General features: G+C 42.1%; 1 protein-coding gene and 1 pseudogene across 1 annotated transcript; one reads left to right on the top strand and one right to left on the bottom strand.

The window, feature by feature from the left end:
• Window positions 1–2,653: 2,653 nt before the first annotated feature.
• Window positions 2,654–20,134, bottom strand: LOC136543237 (uncharacterized). The gene is made up of 12 exons (XM_066535737.1): window positions 19,434–20,134; window positions 18,735–18,803; window positions 18,599–18,653; window positions 18,481–18,528; window positions 18,204–18,361; window positions 18,032–18,081; window positions 4,544–4,783; window positions 4,265–4,355; window positions 4,059–4,187; window positions 3,821–3,974; window positions 3,443–3,537; window positions 2,654–3,363 (listed from the first exon to the last, which is right to left on the bottom strand). The coding sequence occupies exons 1-12, from the start codon at window positions 19,827–19,829 to the stop codon at window positions 3,178–3,180; spliced, it is 1,671 nt and encodes a 556-aa protein (XP_066391834.1). The 5' UTR covers window positions 19,830–20,134; the 3' UTR covers window positions 2,654–3,177.
• On the top strand, window positions 19,901–21,297 carry LOC136543235 (putative alpha-L-fucosidase 1; annotated as a pseudogene).
• Window positions 21,298–22,189: the final 892 nt, after the last annotated feature.

Here is a 22,189-nt window from a genome sequence, read left to right as displayed (position 1 = left end):
TATGGTCCAAGACAAATATGTACAGCTATTATTAACCGAGCATGCAACAAAGAGAGAAAATGTTCAGTTTACTTCAAAAAATAATGCTCAGACTTCATGGAATCATACATATGCAGAAGACATATAGCCTACCAGAAAACTGGCACTAATCCTGCTGCAAGTGAATTTCACTAATGGTACATTTTGTGAAGCTTTATTTAAAATAAGTATGTTCAAAATGAGGATCAGAAAAGGAAAAACACATGCTTGAACAAAATTACAAAGTTCATGATAAACCATAATGGGTGCAGCATGTGAGCTCAGAAATGTTATTGCAGGGTCAGCAGATAATAACAAATACAGCAATATGACGACATAATTTCTGTTAGGTATTGTTCACCTGAAGCAATTGAAAGCCATTGGAGAAGTAGCTAACACCAGTATTACATATCCATGTTACGTTCACAAAAAAGTTTACATAACCATCCCTATTTCCATTGAATCCATATAAGTTACCGCTGGGGAGATAGTGTATCCTTTTTCCACTACGGGAAACCGGCGATTTGCCGAGTGCCGGAGTCTTTGCCGAGTGTATTTTATCGGACACTCGGCAAAGACCGTGTTTGCCGAGTGCCAAATAAAATACACTCGGCAAACAAAAACACACGGCAAAATACGTCTTTGTCGAGTGTTTTTTTTCTGGCACTCGGCAAAGATGTATTTTGCCGAGTGCTATTTTTTGGCACACGGCAAAATACGTCTTTGCCGAGTGTTTTTTTCTGGCACTCGGCAAAGATGTATTTTGCCGAGTGCCTTTGTTTTGGCACTCGGCAAACAGGCTTTTTGCCGTGTGCATTTTTTTTGGCCCTCGGCAAATCAGTTTTTCGAAGCAATTTTTGAGGCCCTAAATGAATTCAAATGAAAAACTTTTCAACTACAAAGTTGTATAACTTCTCAAGATTTACAAAGTTTATTTTGGTCATTTCTTCATTTAACAAAGCGACAATAACGTTGTTCATAAAATCTACATCTCTCATATTAGTTTCATTAAAGTAGAAGACAGATATATAAGATTTGTGAACAATGTTACTACCACTATGTCGGATGAACAAATGACCAAAATAAACTTTGTAGATCTTGATAAGTTATGAAATTTTGTAGTTGGCAACATTTTGATTTGAAATCATCTTGTCATGCAAAAACGACGTTTGAATTTGAAAATTTTAAAATTTGAATTTTTCAAACGACCTCGGATGGAAAAACTTCCTAAATGAAAATTGTAGATCTCCAAAAGTTATGAAACTATGTAGTTGACAACTTTTTGATTTGAAGTCATCTTATCATGCAAAACTACGTTTGAATCTCTCAAATTTAAAATTCAAATTTTTCAAACGACCTCGGATGGAAAAACTTACTAAATGAAAATTGTAGATCTCAAAAAGTTATGAAACTTTGTAGTTGACCACTTTTTGATTTGAATTCATTTAGGGCCTCAAACAAGCAATTTACTTTAAATTTACTGAGTACCTTTTTTCTGGCACTCGGCAAAGCCATATTTTGCCGAGTGCCTATGTTTTGGCACTCGGCGAAGAGGCATTTTGCCGTGTGTATTTTTTTGGCCCTCGGCAAATCAGTTTTTCGAATCAATTTTTGAGGCCCTAAATGAATTCAAATGAAAAACTTTTCAACTACAAAGTTGTATAACTTCTTAAGATCTACAAAGTTTATTTTGGTCATTTCTTCATTTGACAAAGCGACAATAACGTTGTTCATAAAATATATATGTCTCATATTAGTTTCATGAAAGTAGAAGAGAGATATATATGATTTGTGAACAATGTCACTACCACTATGTCGGATGAACAAATGACCAAAATAAAACTTTGTAGATCTTGAGAAGTTATGAAATTTTGTAGTTGGCAACATTTTGATTTGAAATCATTTTGTCATGTAAAAACGACGTTTGAATTTGAAAATTTTAAAATTTGAATTTTTTAAAAGACCTCGGATGGAAAAACTTCCTAAATAAAAATTGTAGATCTCCAAAAGTTATGAAACATTGTAGTTGGCAACTTTTTGATTTGAAAACATCTTGTCATGCAAAACTGCGTTTGAATTTCCAAATTTTAAAATTCAAATTTTGTAAACGACCTCGAATGGAAAAACTTCCTAAACTAAAAGTGTAGATCTCGAAAAGTTATGAAACTTTGTAGTTCACAACTTTTTTATTTGAATTCGTTTAGGGCCTCAAACAAACAATTTACACTCGGTTTAGTATAATATATTAGGAACTAAAACGGAATTCAGACACAAGTGACAGTGTGGTGTAGTGGTAGAGGAGGTTTGTACGCAGCGGGAGGTCTCGGGTTCGAATCCCGTCGGCCATTTCCATTTTTTTTGGGTAAAAATTCCTATTTTTTCGGTTTTTTTTCGGTTCCAACTTTGCCGAATGTCGGGCACTCGGCAAAGGCTTTGCCGAGTGTCGATTTTTGGCACTCGGCAAAGAAATTTTTGCCGATAAGATCTTTGCCGAGAGACCTTTGCCGAGTGCGGCACTCGGCAAAGCCTTTGCCGAGTGCTTGGCTGGCTTTGCCGAGTGCCCCCAGCACTCGGCAAAGAGGGCGTCTGCAGTTGTGTTCCCATGTAAATTGCAAACTAACCTTTGCTGCTGCGTATAAAAAGTTATTGGTGCCCTCAACCCACATTTTCTTCTTTTTTAGTAGAATATTATATAGCCTTTTTTAGACTATTCATTCACTCTTTCACAAAAGTAACCCGGAACACATGATCTCAGGCCAAAGGTTGGCCACTGGCTGGCCAATGCACACAGCAGAAGAAATACTCCCTCAAATTCCAAATGTAGATCGTTTTAGACTTGTGCACAAGGATTAAGAAAGTAGATTAAATGACCACAGTGCCCTTCATTTATAGTGCATTGTAAAAGATGACTCATTTATTTCAGGGGCAAAGAGGGAGGAAAAGGGTAAAAGATGCATAGAAGTTCTAGGGTGACTTAGATTTAGAGGAAAGTTGAAAAGGCTAAATGACATACATTTTGATTGAAGAGAGTATTTTGTTTTAAATATTTAAAGCAAATAAAATGAGAACTGGCTGACCTTTTTACATATGGGCTCTACAACAATGGGCATTGGTCAACAGACTTAGGAAAATCCCAGCAAAATTATTGACCCAACCAAATTATTGGAGAAAGAATTCTGAGAATGGAATTTGTGACTTCAGTTCATTGAGTCTTCTGTTGAGACTACGCAATGTCTCTATATGGGGCTCATCTCCTTCAACTGCAATTATTTTGGCAAAGTCCCCGGTGTCAAAATAGTCTACCACCCTATTAGCAGCTTCAAGTCCAGTCACATATGCTTTTTCCTAGCATAGGAAAATATGAACCCATAAATACAACTTTTTATCATCACTCTGAATCGTTTTTTGAAATGTTATGTCTCACTTTAGAAAAGGACCCATGTCGGTTGACAATCCAATCACCAGCAATAAACAAATTTGGAAAGGAAGTTGACCCTCTCAGTGTGTACTTGTAGGAGCCTGCAATGCATTTCCTCATGTATCAAATTAAATATTCCTCTAAAACAACATATTTCTAAACTAGTACTGATATGTACATATGCTACAAAAGTATAATTTTATTGTTATGATTCTTGATCCTTATCACAGATTCACAGCATTAATTTACAACTACCTTTCAATAGGACAATATGCCCTGAAATGTTAGAGTATAGCATTATCAATCTTCCATAATGGTTAACAATAACTTGTTTATTACTATAGACAGGAAACTATCAAGAATAGTCGTCCTTTAAGTATTCACCTGGAAGAAAGTTGATTACAGAATTAGGAGATCTTCTGATTGAATATCTTATCACAGTAGCACCCTCAAAATCTTGTATGCATTTGATAAGATGTGATGAAGCTTCAGAGACAATATCATCATCATTTACAAGTACCAAATGGCTAGCATTATACTGGGAAAATAAGTTACAAGAGTAAGTACATCCTGGCTGAAAATGTTGTATGTTTTCAAATTGATAAAGGTGGCCAGAACATACAAATTCAGCCTCCACAATTGTTGTTGATTCTTCATAATAATCATCATGTATTGAGGTAAGGTCAAAGAATGCCCAGCCGGACGAATCATCAAAACCAGAACATACATTGGCAACCTTTGGAATTGTGATCTGTAAATGGATTTCATAAAATTATATTGGGGGCACAATGTGTGAACAATAATCAAACGGAGTGCATACTGGCTTACCTTTTTATCAAACCATAATTTTATAGAGATCACGTCGACTGTAGATAAGTGAGGAAGATTCCTGAATTCCCGATCAGACCGTAGGAATGGACTTTACATGTCAGAAAAGCACTTATATTAATTGCAGAATTCAGGTTGTGAAACTTATGGCTCCTTTAAGTGCTACTGCTACAAGATTATATTTCCTTACCATCTTGACTTCCAACGTTACTCGAATGTAGTAAGGTAAGGTAAGGCAAAACTGACCCAGGACTCATGCGTGACCATATACGGTGTTACCTGTTTTTGACGATGGATTGTAGAGAAGAGAGTCCCATGGCTGAAACAAATGCATCTGCCTCATATACATCGTCACCACAGACAATAGAAGAGATGCATCCAGTATCCGCATCTGTAGTGAAACTTGTTGGAACTTTGTTTTCTACAAATTTTAAGCCTTTAAGCTCCAACAATTGCAGCCAAGGAGAGAAAATTTTTTCTTCTACTTCACCACGGCACAGCAAGGAGTCAGAACTTTCACTGGTAGAGAACAGAGCTTTACTCCCAGTGGGGAACCCCCTCTAGTCCCGGTTCCCCACCCGGGAGCAAGCATCCGGGACTAAAGGGGGGTCCTTTAGTCCCGGGTCAGGAAACGGGACTAAAGGAGGACCTTTAGTCCCGGTGGGTAACACCAACCGGGACTAAAGGTGCCTCCTGACATGCCACGGTGGCCGGCACCTTTAGTCCCGGTTGGTAATACGAACCGGAACTAAAGGTTTTTTTCTTTTTTCTTTTCTTTTCATTTTTTTGTTTTCTTTTCAAAATAGGTTTTCGAAGTCGTATTGTACGCTGCTAATTATACATTTATACGCGCGTATAGTATGTTTCGGTTCAAGCACAATGAACGTATTAAATCACACAATTCAAGCATATATATATATATATATATATATATATATATATATATATATATATATATATATATATATATATATATATATATACATGCATGCATATGTGTATTTTACATTATATTATTTCATGTGCATATATTACAAAAAGATTGCATTACAGTTGTTGTGATATAACAAGTTTTCTCTCATCCTCTAGCTTGGCTTCCATGGCAGTGTTGGGTTGAAGTAGAACTCGCCCTTGGAATCGATGACCTGCTCATTAAAAAATCAGGCTATAGACTCTTGAATTGCTTTGATTTGGTCTTGCCGTATGACCTTTTCCTCCAACCATCGAGTCTACAGGTTTGAATTAAAGGAAAATAAATTAATATATGTACATATATATATATAAAGACATAGTAACACAATCAATAATAATAATTAAATGAATATATAGTGTATTTTTAACGTACTTTGAGTCTCTCTGTAGGAGTTCTTTGGGAGACCACCTTGATAAACTTGCAAACATAGTAACCACATTAGTTGTTCCCCTGTACCTGCCTCAGACACCACTTTACGAAAAAAAGATTTGTCATCCAATCTGGTGATCCGGTGAAAGCTATATGTTTAATTAATAAAGATGATGCGATTTAGGGGACTTACTTTCAAAGGGATTACATTCAGTGGCGCTTTGCATTTTCCCATGTGTTGCTTCTCAGTAAAGGTTTTCCAAACACTGCCCAATAAAAAATTTGCCATGTCATCAGATATAGTTAATCATCATGTTTGTGTGTATATATAGTTGCTAGAGATACCGAAATTACCTCTGGATAATATCTATCATATCTTGGTAGTCTTGTTGTGGTTTTCTCATCGAGTCATAGATTATCAAGTGACTTTTTACCAGATCGATGTACATCAATATCCAGTGATTGCTGCATGTGTTTATAGGATATAACGCATAACACTCATTAATTAACTAGAATCAACATATGAGCCATTAAGGATGATCGACATTATTAACACTCATTTAAAGTTGTAGGGAAAGAGTATATCCTTCTTGTGGCGTTGGTTCACTAAGAAGTTCATGAGGTTACTCTCTGACTCAGACTTCCAATTAGTCTTTGGAGTAACTAGGTCTTTGAATACTATATGGGGATCAACAAAACCAATTTCATTGTAGCCTTCCTTTCTGAGCTCTGTCATTGTAAATCTGCATATATAGAGTACTTGTTAGGATAATTTATATGCATATACACACATATGATGAGTTTAATAATAGATCGAAAGAATTATTACTTACAGGCAATATCAGCTAATGATAACTTTGTCTAGAGAGGTCAGGTGGCATAGTTGATGAAATTCTGCAAAGTCAACATACATAACATCATCGCCACGGAACCAATGTTCGTCTCTAATTCTGACACCAACGCAGAAGTCTCCACCGGTAGACGCCTACATGTACCACTTGTTTAGCAGGTACATTTGCGTCCCCAGATCAGATAAGGCTTGAGGGTTGTATAGACTCTGGCCTATTACAAATTTTTTCTTCCAAATATCAACCTCCGCCGCACTCTCAATGTTTCCATCACCAAACATCTGGTAAAGGTCGAGACCAGTCTCATCAATAAATTCACCAAGGTGATCCAAATCGACATCCGGAGGTATGTTTGCCTGATGCATTAATCCTAAATTCGAACCATATTCATTACCAACAACTAGCGGGGGGACTGATTGGTGCGCTTGTTGTCTGAGTTGGGCAACTCCTTTCCCTGCCCGCTTCTTTTTCTGTGTCACCTCAATTGACTTGGTGAGAGTGCGGTCATAGTCCGATAACGTTGATTTGGACGGCTTACGAGATTCCCGCTGTTGTTGCTAGTAAGAAGCCACCCTTTTTCTTAGAATATCTGGAGCTACGAAGAAGTACGGTTTCTCCGGGTTTCTCCTTGGTTCTTGATTCTTTTTAAGTTTGTCATAGAATCTAGACATATCTTTTTTATATGCATCAGTTCCTTCTTCCTTCTCTTCAGATATTATTTTGGGAATAGCCCTTGGTTTCACGGTGACTTTCTTTGCCGGCAGGGGCTGGTTCTTTGTTTGTGGGGCTGGCCTCTTGCTAGGCTTCTTGGTAGGCGGGGGTGGGGAAGGCGTTGGAGACCTCCTTGGAGGTGTTGGCAGCGGCGTTGGAGACCTCCTTGGAGGTGGCGGCTGCGGCGTTGGAGACCTCCTTGGAGATGGTGTGGATGTAGCCTCGCCTTCCAACACAATGTCATCGTACAGAGCACTATGATGATCTGGCGATTGAACAATTGGATTTAGGTTGGGGGAGGATCTGCTACAAAAAAAAGGAATGACATATTATTATGAGCAGATTGTTAATTATTTAAGCCAATTCAAATTAATGATGTAGTGTTTTCATCCGCACGTACCTATGGTGAGGTAGTTCAGGAGGAGGTGGAGCCGACATCCCGGGAATGATGATGTAGCGCTTGCGCCATAGAATGAATGTCTTCTCTGCTTCTCCTAGAGTCTTCTCGCCGTCACCTCCAGGAATGTCAAGAGGCAAATCACTAAAACCTTTTTCAGCTTTATCTACCGAGATGGTAGCATATCCTTCTTGGATTATATTCCCATGAATCCTTGGTGTCTTGGTTCGGTCGATAGGATTAACAAGACTGATAGCCACCTTGATTGTGGAATTCCCCTTTGGAATGTGTAGCTCAAACGATGTACAAGGTTCAGTGACGTCATCCACAGGGAAGCATAGTCCTGTGTCCCTTGATTTGGTATCTCCATGGAAGCGCAGCTGCTTTTCAACTGAACAGATTGGCTAATGTTGATTCCTGGCTCTGATGCCTGCTTGCTTGCACTCACTGCTATTTGCACTTCCCTTCTGATTTCCTCCTGCATTCTCGCTTCAAGGTTTTTTTCCCGCTCCTGTGCTTCACACACCGCTTCCTCCAACCTCTGGAGCCGCTGTGCCTCTTCTTCCTTCTTTCTCTGGTGGCTTCTGTAGGAAGGTCTGTCCTGAGGGAATCCATGCTCCCACGAGACACTTCTTTTGCCTCTAGTTCGGCCACCATGTCCAATAGTCCCGATGGCGTATGTCAGCTCATCCTTCTCTCTGTTGGGCCTGAACGTACCACTAGCAGTAGCTCTCTGAGCATAAAACAATCTTTCTGCTGCTTCTTGCAGTCTTGCGCCATAAACGCACTTCCCTGTCTCCTGGTCCAGTGTTCCCCCATGAGCGAAAAACCAATTCTTTACACGTTCTCCCCACTCGAGTGATTCTGGTCTGATACCCTTGGCAAGAAGGTCTGCTTCCATTTTGTTCCACTTCTTAATGGCAGTCGGGTAGCCACCTGATCCCAAGTTATGGTGGTATGTCTTCTGTTGGGCATTATATTGGTTCTTTATCACCCGACTCACACCCTCTTCCAAAGTCTTGTACTATACAAACTCATCCCAAGAGGGCCTCTGCTTTGAGATCGGGCCTGGGACAGTAAAATCTGGTGCTATGTTCTTTTTGACATACGTCGTGTATAGGTGTTTCTTCCAAGTCTGAAACTAGGTGGCCATCTTCTTCATTGCCCAATCCCTAACTCGCTCCTTCAATTCATCACCATCTATTATATCATCATAACTATCTGTTTGGAGCGTGAAATGTACCAAGACATCTTTCCAAATTAACGTCTTGTCACGATCGGAGATAAAACTGATATGAGGAGCATTGGTCTTCTTCTTCCATTCACGGGTACTGATCGGGAGCCAGTCCCGTACAAGGTAACCACAGTGGTGCACGAATTTCATTTTATTCGGCCCCCCCGGTTCTCTTGTATCTACATTGAACTTCAAGATGATGAAGCGGCCCTCCAATGGCTTTTTGGGACCTCGAACATTTTTACTCTTCGTTGTAGTTGTTGATGTTGATCCAGAGGGCTACAAAACATAAACATTATTTTTAATGTCATGAGCACACATAAGACATATGATAATATATATAGCTAATAATAAAAAAATATATACTTGGCCAATATGTTGTTGCTCATTTTGTTCAAGAGCTAAGTACTGACTCTCGTCATCTGCATCCTCTTGCACGTTATTTTTAGCACCATCATCGCCGGCAACTTGAGTGCCAGTGTTGATCAAATTCATCATCAACTCCTCCTCATCCATGTTTCTCGGGTCGGCCATCTAGCTTCAAAAAACAAAACCAATATATAGTACGTCAAATCTTTGCTTACATGCGTAAAATCTATGAACAATATGCATTATTAAATCTTGCCCCTCGGTCACAGACGCAATTCGCCACACTAGGGCGAACTGCGTCGGTACTAGGGCGAATTAGGGCTATACATAAATGGCCGAGGGCGAATTGCGTCGGTGACTAGGGCGAACCACGTCGGTGACATCAACAGCGCGGTTCGCCCTGGTGTGATTGTTTAGCGTTAACGATAACGATAATACGAATGTTGATCGACTAGGCCGCGAGAGAGGGCGGTGTGACAAGAGTGGCGGTGCTCCACTCCGCCGTATATATGTCTGTACACATGGGTGAACGAGGGCGGCGGTGCTCCGCCGTATACATAGAAACGCATGGGCGAACGAGGGCGGCGGTGCTCCGCAACGTATATATACATGCATATGAATACAAATGACGTATATATACGTGTCGGCGCGGTGGCCGGTGTGCTGACGACGACGACGTGAGGCGGGCCGGCGTGCTGACGACGACGACGTGAGGCAGGCCGGGGCGGTGTCGGTGCGTGATGTTGTGATCCTATGTACCATGTGAACCATGTAGTCATTCATCATATGAGAAAATTCTATGCTGATAATGTAAATATAAGTCATTATGAAATGTAAGTATATGTGTCTTATTGCTAATATAACCATTACTATTTCTGAAATGATAAGAATTTATTTTCTTCTTCTACAGGCACAGTACTTCTCTGATGCTATGATATAAAGTTTGAAGATAGTCTTCCCGAAAAAATATGTAATGCTCATATTACTTTAGCAACATTAATATATTATATCTGTATTCAAAGTTCACAAATGAAGAAACGTTGAAGTTTTCCTTCATTTTTATATGATATTTGCGTATATAAAATCTAGGACATTTGTAATTTACTTTAGAACATCTATATTCGGTATCACAGCAAAATATAACATTTTTTGTTTGTGCAGATTTTATTTGCTGTAACGTTTTAACTACTTCGCGTATGCCAAAACTGTCTGGTTTGCTGTCAGAAAAATACTTTGACAGTTTTGCTTATTTCATTCATTCCTTGACAGTTTCGAACCGCTAGGAAAATTCCAGTCCCAATAGTGTTCATCGAAACAACTACGATTAATTGAACCAGAACAAATAAGATTGTTGCCCATATCAACTTACGATCATTAGCTAGTGATGTTTCCAAACATAATACTCGATCCACCGTCTGAGAATGTACGTAGCTATAGAGAGACGAACTGACACCTCGGCGGGCGCGGTGGAGGGGCCATGGGCGCGCGCGGAGGAGGGCCACGGGCGCGCGCGGTGGAGGCCGCACGAGGAAGAAGAGGGCGGCGGTGTCACGGAAGACAAATGGACGGCGGCGCGAGGAAGAAGAGGGCGGCAGTGTCATGGATTAAGACGAACAGACGGCGGCGCGAGGAAGAAGAGGGCGGCGGTGTTCGACGAGGAAGAAGAGGAGCGGATCGATCTGCGCCAGGCGCTGGCGGTTATATACTAGGGAGATTTACTCCCGGTGCCAGCCACCAGCCGGGAGTAAAAGTCCTTTACTCCCGGTGCGTATTACCAACCGGGAGTATACCTTTACTCCCGGTTGGTAATACGCACCGGGAGTAAAGATTTTTTTTGGTGGGCCACGAAACTGCAGCCCACCTTTACTCCCGGGTGGGCTTCCCACCCGGGAGTAAAGGTGGCCTGCAGTTTCGTTTCCCGCCTGTTTTAAGCAATAGTCTTGTTAAATACAATAGAAATGCAATAGTTTTTGTTAAATACATAGTAAATTAAATAAAAGGCATAAAATTATTTTGTTAAAAATATGGATTTTCTTTTTCTTTATTGCACATAGGAAAAATCTATAACCTAATTTTTTTTATTTTATGTTACAATTATAAAACATAATGTAACTAATATTTATTATTTCGTTAATGGAAAAATGTAGTGTTTAATTAAAATTATTAAAACTATTGGTTTTGGACAGGAAATTTGTTTTCACATCATTTTAACGTTAATATTTTAATTTTTCATCACTCAATATCCTAATTTACCTTTTTGAGAGAGAAATCCCACCAAATCAAACATTGATTTAATTTGAAACATGACATAATAAACATCTGAATTCACAATTATTACATAATATCTCAAACACACACTATATTAAATCACTATATCATCAAGTGGGCACAGCAGTGAACTTCTTCTTTACGTATGTCCCTTGGTTATGATCGCGTCGTAACCATGGAGTGTCCTCATCATTTACCAAGATGCTAGGGTCTTTGTTCACTTTGAAGGGCGGAATTCGATCATCCTTTTCATAATCTTCTGACATGTCCGACTTGTCCTCAATTCCCACGATGACTCTTTTCCCTGAAAGAACTATGTGGCGCTTTGGCTTTTTATTTGAGTCATTATCGTTTTTCCCTCTTTTTGGTTTGATGGACATATCATTGACATAGAACACCTGATTCACATCCTTGGCAAGGACGAATGGTTCATCTTTGTACCCAATATTACTAAGGTCTACTGTTGTCATTCCATACTCGTTGTCTACTGTTACCCCACCTCCGGTCACCTTGACCCATTGGCACTTGAACAATGGGATCTTCAAAGTAGGTGCATATTCTAGTTCCCATATTTCATCTATGCGTCCATAATATGTCTGCTTATTCCCATTCGGGTCTGTGGCATCTATGCGGACACCACTATTTTGGTTGGTACTCCTTTTATCTTGGGCTACTGTGTAGAATATATTCCCATTTATCTCGTACCCTTTGTATGTGACGATATGCCATGATGGTTGCATAGCCAATAAATACAGTTGCTCATGGATGCTCTCATCACCTTGACATTTTTTTCGCAACCAACCGCCGAAAGTTTCCATGTGCTTACGCGTAATCCAAGCTTTAGTCTTCCCTGGAAACTCGGATCGTAAGAGATCCTTGTGTGTCTCAATATACGGATCTACCAAAGAGGAGTTCTGTAGAACTGTGTAGTGCGCTTTATTGAAATAATCATCATCCGTACCAATATATGTTTTCCTCCCTAGTGTCCCCTTTCCGCTTAGTCTCCCCTCATGTCTTGATTCGGGAACACCAATCGAGTCAAGGTCAGGAATAAAGTCAACACAGAACTCAATGACCTCTTCTGTTCCATAGCCCTTGGCGATGCTTCCTTCTGGGCGAGCACGGTTGTGAACATATTTCTTCAGGACTCCCATGAATCTCTCTAAGGGGAACATGTTGTGTAGGAACACAGGACCAAGAATGAAAATCTCCTTGACTAGGTGAACTAGGAGGTGTGTCATGATATCAAAGAAAGAAGGAGGGAACACCAACTCAAAGCTGACGAGACATTGAACCACATCATTCTGTAGTTTAGCTAGATCAGTTGGATCAATTGCCTTCTGAGAAATTGCATTGAGGAATGCACATAGCTTCATGGTGGCTAGACGTACATTTGGAGGTAGAATTCCTCTTAATGCAACTGGAAGTAATTGCGTCATGAGAACGTGACAGTCATGGGACTTTAAGTTACAGAATTTCTTCTCTGGCACATTTATAATACCCTTTATATTCGAGGAGAATCCAGATGGTACCTTGATGTTGTTTAAGCATTCAAACATGATTTCCTTCTCCTCTTTGCTTAGAGTGTAGATAGCAGGACGTCAGTAATGGCGTCCATCATCTGTCTTCTCTGGATGCAGGTTGTCTCTTTCTCTCAAACAACGTAGGTCTTGTCGTGCTTCAAATGTGTCCTTAGGCTTTCCATACACACCCATGAAGCCTAGCAGGTTCACACAAAGATTCTTCATCAGGTGCATCACGTCGATCGAGCTACGGACCTCTAGGACTTGCCAATAGAGTAGGTCCCAAAATATGGACTTCTTCTTCCACATGGGTGCGTGACCGTTAGCGTCGTTCGAAACAGGTTGGCTTCCATGTCCTTTTCCAAAGACGACTTTCACATCATTGACCATATCGAGTACATCCTCACTGGTTCAGTTGCGAGGCTTGGTCAGGTGGTCTGCCTTCCCTTTAAAATGCTTGCCTTTTTTTCTTACGGGGTGATTTGTAGGAAGAAATCGACGATGGCCAAGGTACACGACCTTTTGACATTTTTTCAAGAATACACCTCTAATATCACCGAAGCAGTGTGTGCATGCATTATATCCCTTGTTTGACTGTCCTGAAAGATTACTTAGAGCAGGCCAATCATTGATTGTTACGAACAACAATGCTCACAGATCAAAGTGTTCCTGTTTGTACTCATCCCACACACGTACACCTTCTTTATTCCACAAAATAAGAAGTTCGTCAATAAGTGGTCTCAGGTACACATCGATGTCATTGCCAGGTTGCTTCGGGCCTTGGATGAGCACAGGCATCATAATGAACTTCCGCTTCATGCATAACCAAGGAGGAATGTTGTAGATACTTAGAGTAACAGGCCAAGTGCTATGACTACTGTTCTGCTCTCCAAAAGGATTGATACCATCTGTACTTAAAGCAAACCTTAAGTTTCTTGCGTCATTTGCAAACTCCGGGAATTCTCTGTCGATTGCTCTCCACTGGGACCCATCAGCAGGGTGTCTCAACATATTGTCTACCATACGGTCTTCTTTGTGCCATCACAACAATTTTACATGTTCTTTGTTTCTGAACAGACGTTTCAAGCGTGGTATTATAGGAGCATACCACATAACCTTGGCAGGGATTTTCTTCCGCGGACGTTCGCCCTCAACATCACCAGGGTCATCTCGCCTGATCTTATACCGCGATGCATGGCATACCGGGCATGCATCCAATTTCCCGTACTCTTTGCCATGGTACAGGATGCAGTCATTAGGACATGCATGTATCTTCTCGATTTCTAGCCCCATAGGATAGACAACTTGTTTTGCTTCGTAGGTAGTGGCGGGCAATTCATTGTCCTTCGGAAGCATCTTCTTTTGGATTTTTAGTAACTCTCCAAATCCCTTGTCAGATACACCATTCTTTGCCTTCCATTGCAGCAATTCTAGTGTGGTTCCCAACTTTTTCTGCCCTGCATCATAAGTTGGGTACAACAATTTCTTATGATCTTCTAGCATCCGCTCGAACTTGATCTTCTCCTTTTCACTTTCACATTCTCTTTGTGCGTCACGAATGACCTGACAAAGATCATCAGCCAGATCATCTTCTGCGGCTACCTCTTCTTCAGCTTCTCCCATTGCAGTATCATTGAAGCACGCACCATCGGGAATAATATCATTGTCGTCCCATTGTTCTTCTTCACCTTCTTCCATTACAACACCAGTTTCTCCGTGCTTCGTCCAACAAATATAGTTTGACATGAAACCCGACTTTAACAAGTGTGAATGAAGAGTCTTTGAGCAAGGATATTCCACCGTATTCTTACATATGGCACATGGGCAGCACATAAAACTGTCGCGTTTGTTTGCCTCGGCCGCACGTAACAAAGAATGCACGCCGTCAATGAACTCTTGGGAGCGGCGATCAGCATTGTACATCCAATGCCGGCTCATCTGCATTATATGACATAAATACCATATTAAAACCTAGATCATAATTAATTATTTATACAACATGCGTGCCACCACAAAAGGTACAAATTTATGAAAGCATCGCTACAATGTAGACAATCCCAACTACCACTAAAAGAACTAAAGCTAAAATATATTTCAGGAGCACAAGGATTTCGCGACCAATCTCAACTAAAACAGACAGATCCCCCGATTGTGCAACATCTTTGGGTTTCTTCGGCTGGATCACTGCCTCATTAGCCACCGTATCTGCCTGTTGTGCAAGATATTTTTGCACGAGTTCAACATACTCTTTCTCCCAGTAGAAGTCTGAACATCGTCCATTGCCATCCCACTGAAATTAAAACAAAAAATTAGAACTTTAATCACAACCATCATGAAAATAGGTATAAACTAACCATAATCATTAAATACGATAAAATAACTCACATTGCGATCCGGACACTTGTAGAAGATACGATCCTTGTTGGGACCCTCCTTCTTCACTCGGTACTCCATCACAATCTTCGTCTCATCACGACACTTGCCACATGGAATGAGAGGGAGGCCCGACCTAAGTCGCTTTGGAAACCCATGAGAGACCGAGGACCCGGAAGCAGTTGCCATCTACTCTCTAAACTCATTTTTTAATACACTATAAATTTCTCATTTTATAAACAAATAAAATTAAGAAACTATAAAATTATCTATATCTCTAAACAATGATATTTTTAATGGTCATTGTGTTCTCGTCTTTTACTGCGGCAGGTAAGTAATTCACATGATATTTCCGTAAATTAACAGAAGAATGGGAGTGTACACACATAACAATCGATTATCGTTTATATTTATATATATACTACGTTTGGGTACGGTGATTGACAGACTACTGCGACGATATCAGGACGTGTGAATAAATAACCATCCGTACTAGTTGACCTTGCTTATGTGATCATCTCGGCGAGCATTTCTCCACCGGACGGCACCGTACTTGGCCACGGAAGAGCTCCAATTCTACGAGGAAGGGAACACGGTCTTCCACGACCGTTGCTGCTCTCCCTCATAGAATCAAAGCTCCTCCTTGACGTCCGTTACCGCTCGGCAGAGAACATGCTCGCCGAAATGAACACGGTCCGCTAGTTCAACTAGTACGGATTTTCTATAATTTTCTAACTATTTTCTAAGTTTTTCATTTCATAAAAAGTTAAAATAAAAAGTACGGTGATTGATAGACTACTGCGACGATATCGGGACATGTGAATAAATAACCATCCGTACTAGTTGAACTTGCTAACGTGATCATCTCGGCGAGCATTTCTCCACCGAACGGCACCGTACTTGGTCAAGGAAGAGCTCCGATTCTACGAGGAAGGGAACACGGTCTCCCACGACCGTTGTCGCTCTCCCTCGTAGAATCAAAGCTCCTCCTTAATGTCCGTTACCGCTCGACAGAGAACATGCTTGCCGAGCTGAACACGGTCCGTAAGTTCAACTAGTACGGATTTTCTATAATTTTCTAACTATTTTCTAAGTTTTTCATTTCATAAAAAGTTAAAATAAAAAGTATGGTGATTGACAGACTACTGCGACGATATCGGGACATGTGAATAAATAACCATCCGTACTAGTTGAACTTGCTTACGTGATCATCTCGGCGAGCATTTCTCCACCGGACGACACCGTACTTGGTCAAGGAAGAGCTCCGATTCTACGAGGAAGGGAACACGGTCTTCCACGACCGTTGTCGCTCTCCCTCGTAGAATCAAAGCTCCTCCTTGACGTTCGTTACCGCTCGGCAGAGAACATGGTCGCCGAGATGAACACGGTCCGCTAGTTCAACTAGTACGGATTTTCTATAATTTTCTAACTATTTTCTAAGTTTTTCATTTCATAAAAAGTTAAAATAAAAAGTACGGTGATTGACAGACTACTGCGACGATATCAGGACATGTGAATAAATAACCATCCGTACTAGTTGAACTTGCTTACGTGATCATCTTGGCGAGCATTTCTCCACCGGATGGCACCGTACTTGGTCAAGGAAGAGCTCCAATTCTACGAGGAAGGGAACACGGTCTCCCACGACCGTTGTCGCTCTCCCTCGTAGAATCAAAGCTCCTCCTTGATGTCCGTTACCGCTCGATAGAGAACATGCTCGCCGAGCTGAACACGGTCCGTAAGTTCAACTAGTACGGATTTTCTATAATTTTCTAACTATTTTCTAAGTTTTTCATTTCATAAAAAGTTAAAATAAAAAGTACGGTGATTGACACACTACTGCGACGATATCGGGACATGTGAATAAATAACCATCCGTACTAGTTGAACTTGCTTACGTGATCATCTCGGCGAGCATTTCTCCACCGGACGGCACCGTACTTGCCACGGAAGAGCTCCGATTCTACGAGGAAGGGAACACAGTCTTCCACGACCGTTGTCGCTCTCCCTCGTAGAATCAAAGCTCCTCCTTGACGTCCGTTACCACTCGGCAGAGAACATGGTCGCCGAGATGAACACGGTCCGCAAGTTCAACTAGCTACTTTAACCTTCTTTCATATAAATATGCAAGCTTGAAGTGATTTTAAGCTCAAATTGCTTACAAATGAAAAAAACCACAATAAAGAACCATATATATATAGTGAACAAAATGAGATAAGACAATGGTGAAAAATGAGAGTATGAGATTGGTAACCTTTACAACTGAAGAATCGACGGAGAAATCGAAGAAATCGACGGAGGAATCGAAGAATGGATGGAGGAACAATGGAGGGAGGGAGGAAGCAAGAACACTACTGCAGTGAGCTTCAAAATGTGCTGAGCTCGGGCTCGGGGAGGAAGGAGACGGCTGGGATATAAAGGGGGACCTTTAGTCCCGGTTGGTGGCTCCAACCGGGACTAAAGGTAACTTTCCAACCCCGGGCGCAGCCACGGCCCGGGAGTAGACCTTTACTCCCGGTTGGAGCCACCAACCGGGAGTAAAAGTATACCTTTAGTCTCGGTTGGTGGCTCCAACTGGGACTAAAGGTCCCTGCCACCTCTGTCTGGCGCAGTAGCCGTTGGGCAGGGACCTTTAGTCCCGGTTGGAGCCACCAACCGGGACTAAAGGTATTTCTAGTCCCGGGCGCAAAAAATTCCGGGACTAGAGCCCATTTTGACCGAGGATCAAAGGTCTGTTCTCTACTAGTGTTTCCTGCAAGATAGGGCATGCATTTATAAAAACTAAACCTACAAAGAGACAGTAAGATGATAAATGTTCATTTAAGAAAGTATTATCTAGAGAAAAATGATTTATAATGTACAAGAGCATAGAACCTGATGAGACGGCATATAATAGTACAGCATCCCCAGTGTTGCAGCTGCACCACATTGCTCGCCAGGAGCAAACAGGGCAGCCTGAATAGCTGGCTCAAAGACTTCCTTGTAGAGCCTTTGAGAGCAACCGTACATCTTAAAAAGCTCTTTTGCAGTCACTGCAGAGGAAGATACCAACAATAATTTGAGAAAGATAACTCATTATGAAGACATGTAGTACAAGTGGCACGTACTCTAGTCTGAACTAACTGGATAGACAATGAAACTTCCTTAGTCCTTGCATCATATTTCCTCCAAGCAGTGTTAGTGTTGTCGAAGTCAATGACTGGAGCAAAGCAACACATAAGTCAGCTGATTTTTAACAAAAGATTAACAGTTGAACTCCGGTACTGTACCTGCAGTCATGACAGGAATTGATGTCAGCCTATCAATCAAAGGGAGATTAGGGAACTGCAAAGATGATTCAGGCTATTATTACTAATTTAGAATCGGATAAACTGATAACCAATATAAGATCTAAGGACAACTTACTTCTGGATATGCAAAGACTCCAAAGGGAGCTGGTAATCGGGGCTGGTTATGAAATATGGGAAATTCAACCTGCAAGGTGATCATAGCAATTTAAGTTTAATCAGGATTCAGGAGGGAGGGGAGTTAGCATATAGATGATGTTTTAAATCGAGACACAATAGCCCCATGCAAAACAATGTGACACTTGCTACAGACTCAGGAATTTCTGGCTAAACCCATTTTAAGTAATAATCCACCGAAAAAGAAATCGAAAAAAATATAGAAAAAATCTATTCATTAGATAATCCATTGCAGCAATGCACAAGCATGTGAGCGCACAAAAATAAAGCAGAGAAATTACAGCAGCGCCCTCGGCAGAATAGTAGGCTGCTTTATTCCAGCCCGTGAAAGGCGAGATCCCCGGCTCATCGACTAAAGCGAAGATGTTGCGGTACGGATGCCAGAATCCTATGTGCAGCGCCACGATGAGCGAATTACTGGAACAAAACTACTGGCACCGAATAAACGGATATCGTATACTGAAGGTTGACATGCATACCTCTGAGGCCAACCTTCTCGGTTGGGCCGCTCTCCGCGGCGAGAAGCGTGGCATCGTATCATATCCCTGATCATCACAACAAATTGTAATTCATAAATTTGCACATAGTCGCCACGCTTACAAGTACACGAACGCACGGCTACAATTCACGGGAGGCCAACCTGCTTGACGAGGTGATGCGCGGCGGCAAGGCCGCGGCCCAGCCGGCGCCCGCGACGGCGACCTTCTTCTGTTGGGACTCGCCACCTGGCGAGACCTCTGCCTGGACGGAGCTCCCTCGGCGGCGGCGGAGCCGGCGGGGGAGGGCGGGCGGTGGCAGCCGGCCGCCGGCGACGAGGGCCGCGCACCCGCACATTCTTCGCGCGGGAAGCTTGCGGAGTAGAGGGGAGGGGGAGCGACGAGTGAGTGGTCTGGTTTGTTGTCCCCGTCGTCTGTATGCCCCGTGAGCGCAGCGGAACGCCGGTACTCCACTTTCCCCGTGACCTTCTCTGACGTTTTGTGCTTTTGTCCCCCGATATCTCAACTTTTGAGCACTTGAAAAATGAAAGAAAACCCATAGCCTATTCACCATTCCCCTTTGGCCCTTTCCCCTTGTTTGTCTTGCCGTTCTTCTTTTCCAGTTCAGTGACAGAAAAAGCAGTTGACTCTGACGAAAAGGGCAGCACTTTTTCCTCTGCTGCTCGCGCACCTACTCCTCTGCGCCCATGGCGCCACCGCCTCCTCGACCGCGACGCCGCCGCCTCTCCCGGTCCTGCCCGTCCCGTCCTACGCGCAGCTCCGGTGGCATCTCTCCGAGATGGCGCTCTTCCTCCACTTCGGGCCCAATACCTTACGGACTCCGAGTGGGACACCGGCCGCGCCGACCCCTCCGTGTTCGCCCCCTCGGCACTCGACGCGGGCCAGTGGGCGCGCGTCGCGGCGCAGGGCGGGTTCGGCCGCGTCGTGCTCACGGCCAAGCACCACGACGGTTTCTGCCTCTGGCCGTCGGCACTGACCGACTATTCGGTGGCCGCCTCGCCGTGGCGGGGCGGGGTTGGGGACGTCGTCACCGAGCTCGCCGCAGCCGCGCGCGCGGAGGGGATCGGGATGGGGCTGTACCTCTCGCCGTGGGACCGCCACGGGCCGGTGTACGGGGACACCATCGCGTACAACGAGCATTACATGGGACAGATGATGAAACTGCTGACCAGTTTTGCTGATGGTTGCTTTTATGATTGTCATTGAAGCTTTTGCAGGCGAAGTTCTGAATTTTGCGATGCAGATGATGTGAAGGTTGATCTTGATGTGGTTGTGTAACTGGAAACTAAAAAAGTCGGCCTTCTACTTGTTCAGTTGCAGAAATTTGCAGTAACAGCTGACAGGTCTACTTCCTAGATGACATCTTCGATTTGGAAGCCATCAGTGATTAACTGTGGTGCCGGATGCTAAGAAAAAAAAGATTGGCTTTTGTTGATGCTAATCATTCTTGATTTGCGGTTTACTGCATATGCATTACTTTGCATTCTTAGAAATATTGAAAAAAATAGTACATTGCAGATTCCATAGTAGTATTTGGGCAGCATGCATTCATATACTTTATACTCATGACTCATCATAGTGCACACTCAGTTATATATTTTTTGTATTTAGGATAATCTATCTAATGACTCTGCTTTCAAATAGGTATGGAGAGATGTAGAGGAAGTTTGGCTAGATGGTGCAAAGGGCGATGCCAAGAAGATGGATTATATGTTTGATGCCTGGTTTTCACTTATACATCAGCTACAACAAAGGGTGGTTATCTTCTCAGATGCTGGACCAGACACAAGATGGGTGGGAGATGAGGCAGGAGTCGCAGGCTATACATGCTGGTCTCCCTTCAACAAGAGCTCCGTGACAATTGGGCATACCATTGCTGAGTAAGTAATGCAATGATGATTAGTTTTGTCTTGTCGTTTTTCAGCTTAGTATCACATAAGCTATACTATTTACCTGTATCAAGATTCTAGCATGGATGAGAACTATAGCTAGCTATTCCTTTTATTTAAAAACATGATATTCTAATCCACCAGGAGGCAATCTTTATGGCCCCGTTCGCTGGTCTGAAACTTGGCTGAAACTGACTGGTTTTGTGAGAGAGAAACACTGTAGCGGCTAGTTGATGAACAGTGTTCGCTGAGGAGGATCAGCCGGTCTGGTTTTACCAGACCAGCGAACACGCCCTATATGTTTGAAAGACATAGCCTTTTAGTTCGACGCAGTGAATTGCATATTTATTGGAGCAAGGCAGCTATTCAGTTGTTGCTTTGAACGCACTCTAAAGTTACTAACCTTTTAATGTGAAGCATGGTACTATCTTCTCCGATTGCAAATGATGACTTATTTGAGCATACCCTTGCAAAATTAGATAACCACAATATTATGATTAAACAAACGTTGTAGTTTTCTTCTATTTGAAGGTAAGAATGATACTTTATGCATTTTGGGTCATTTGTACAGCATTACTTAGAGGTGGCTGTGTGTCAGAAAGTGTCTAACGCAATGTATGTACCAAGTTAAATATCTAGTTGATTTCTAAATGCAAAACTGGAATTAGGCAAGCTGAATAAAAACTGGAATGCACGTCAGCAGGAGGTCCCCCATTGGATAAGATCTTGTTGTTGGTTGTTGGAATTTTCAATCACTTTTTATTGTTTAATGTCTCTGTAAAATCTGGGTGATTTCTTTTTGGTTTATCCGTCGGATTCTGAGCCGGTTTCAACAAGCTACGTGTCATATAATGATTGGACGAAAATCTGATTGATCGATTCAAACAAAAAAACAACCGAATGATGTGTAGTCACTCCAAAAACTTAGATGCAACCTCCACCTAGTCCTTTTTTTTCGAGGTATGGAATGCAACGGACCAGGAAGTTGAATGTGCAGGCCCACAATGAGT

The sequence above is a fragment of the Miscanthus floridulus genome, chromosome 3 (assembly GCF_019320115.1).
Source record: "Miscanthus floridulus cultivar M001 chromosome 3, ASM1932011v1, whole genome shotgun sequence".
Classification (NCBI taxonomy): Eukaryota; Viridiplantae; Streptophyta; class Magnoliopsida; order Poales; family Poaceae; genus Miscanthus; species Miscanthus floridulus.
The sequence above is the reverse complement of the archived record's forward strand: the minus strand, read 5'-3'. Positions and strand labels throughout refer to the sequence as shown.

Coding starts and splice junctions, on each gene's coding strand:
- LOC136543237 (XM_066535737.1), bottom strand. CDS start 19,829: ATGGGTTTTCTTTCATTTTTCAAGTGCTCAAAAGTTGAGATATCGGGG. Junction 18,804..19,433: donor CGCATCACCTCGTCAAGCAG/GTTGGCCTCCCG, acceptor ATCACCTTGCAG/GTTGAATTTCCCATATTTCA. Junction 18,362..18,480: donor TTGGAGGAAATATGATGCAA/GGACTAAGGAAG, acceptor CTTCCTCTGCAG/TGACTGCAAAAGAGCTTTTT.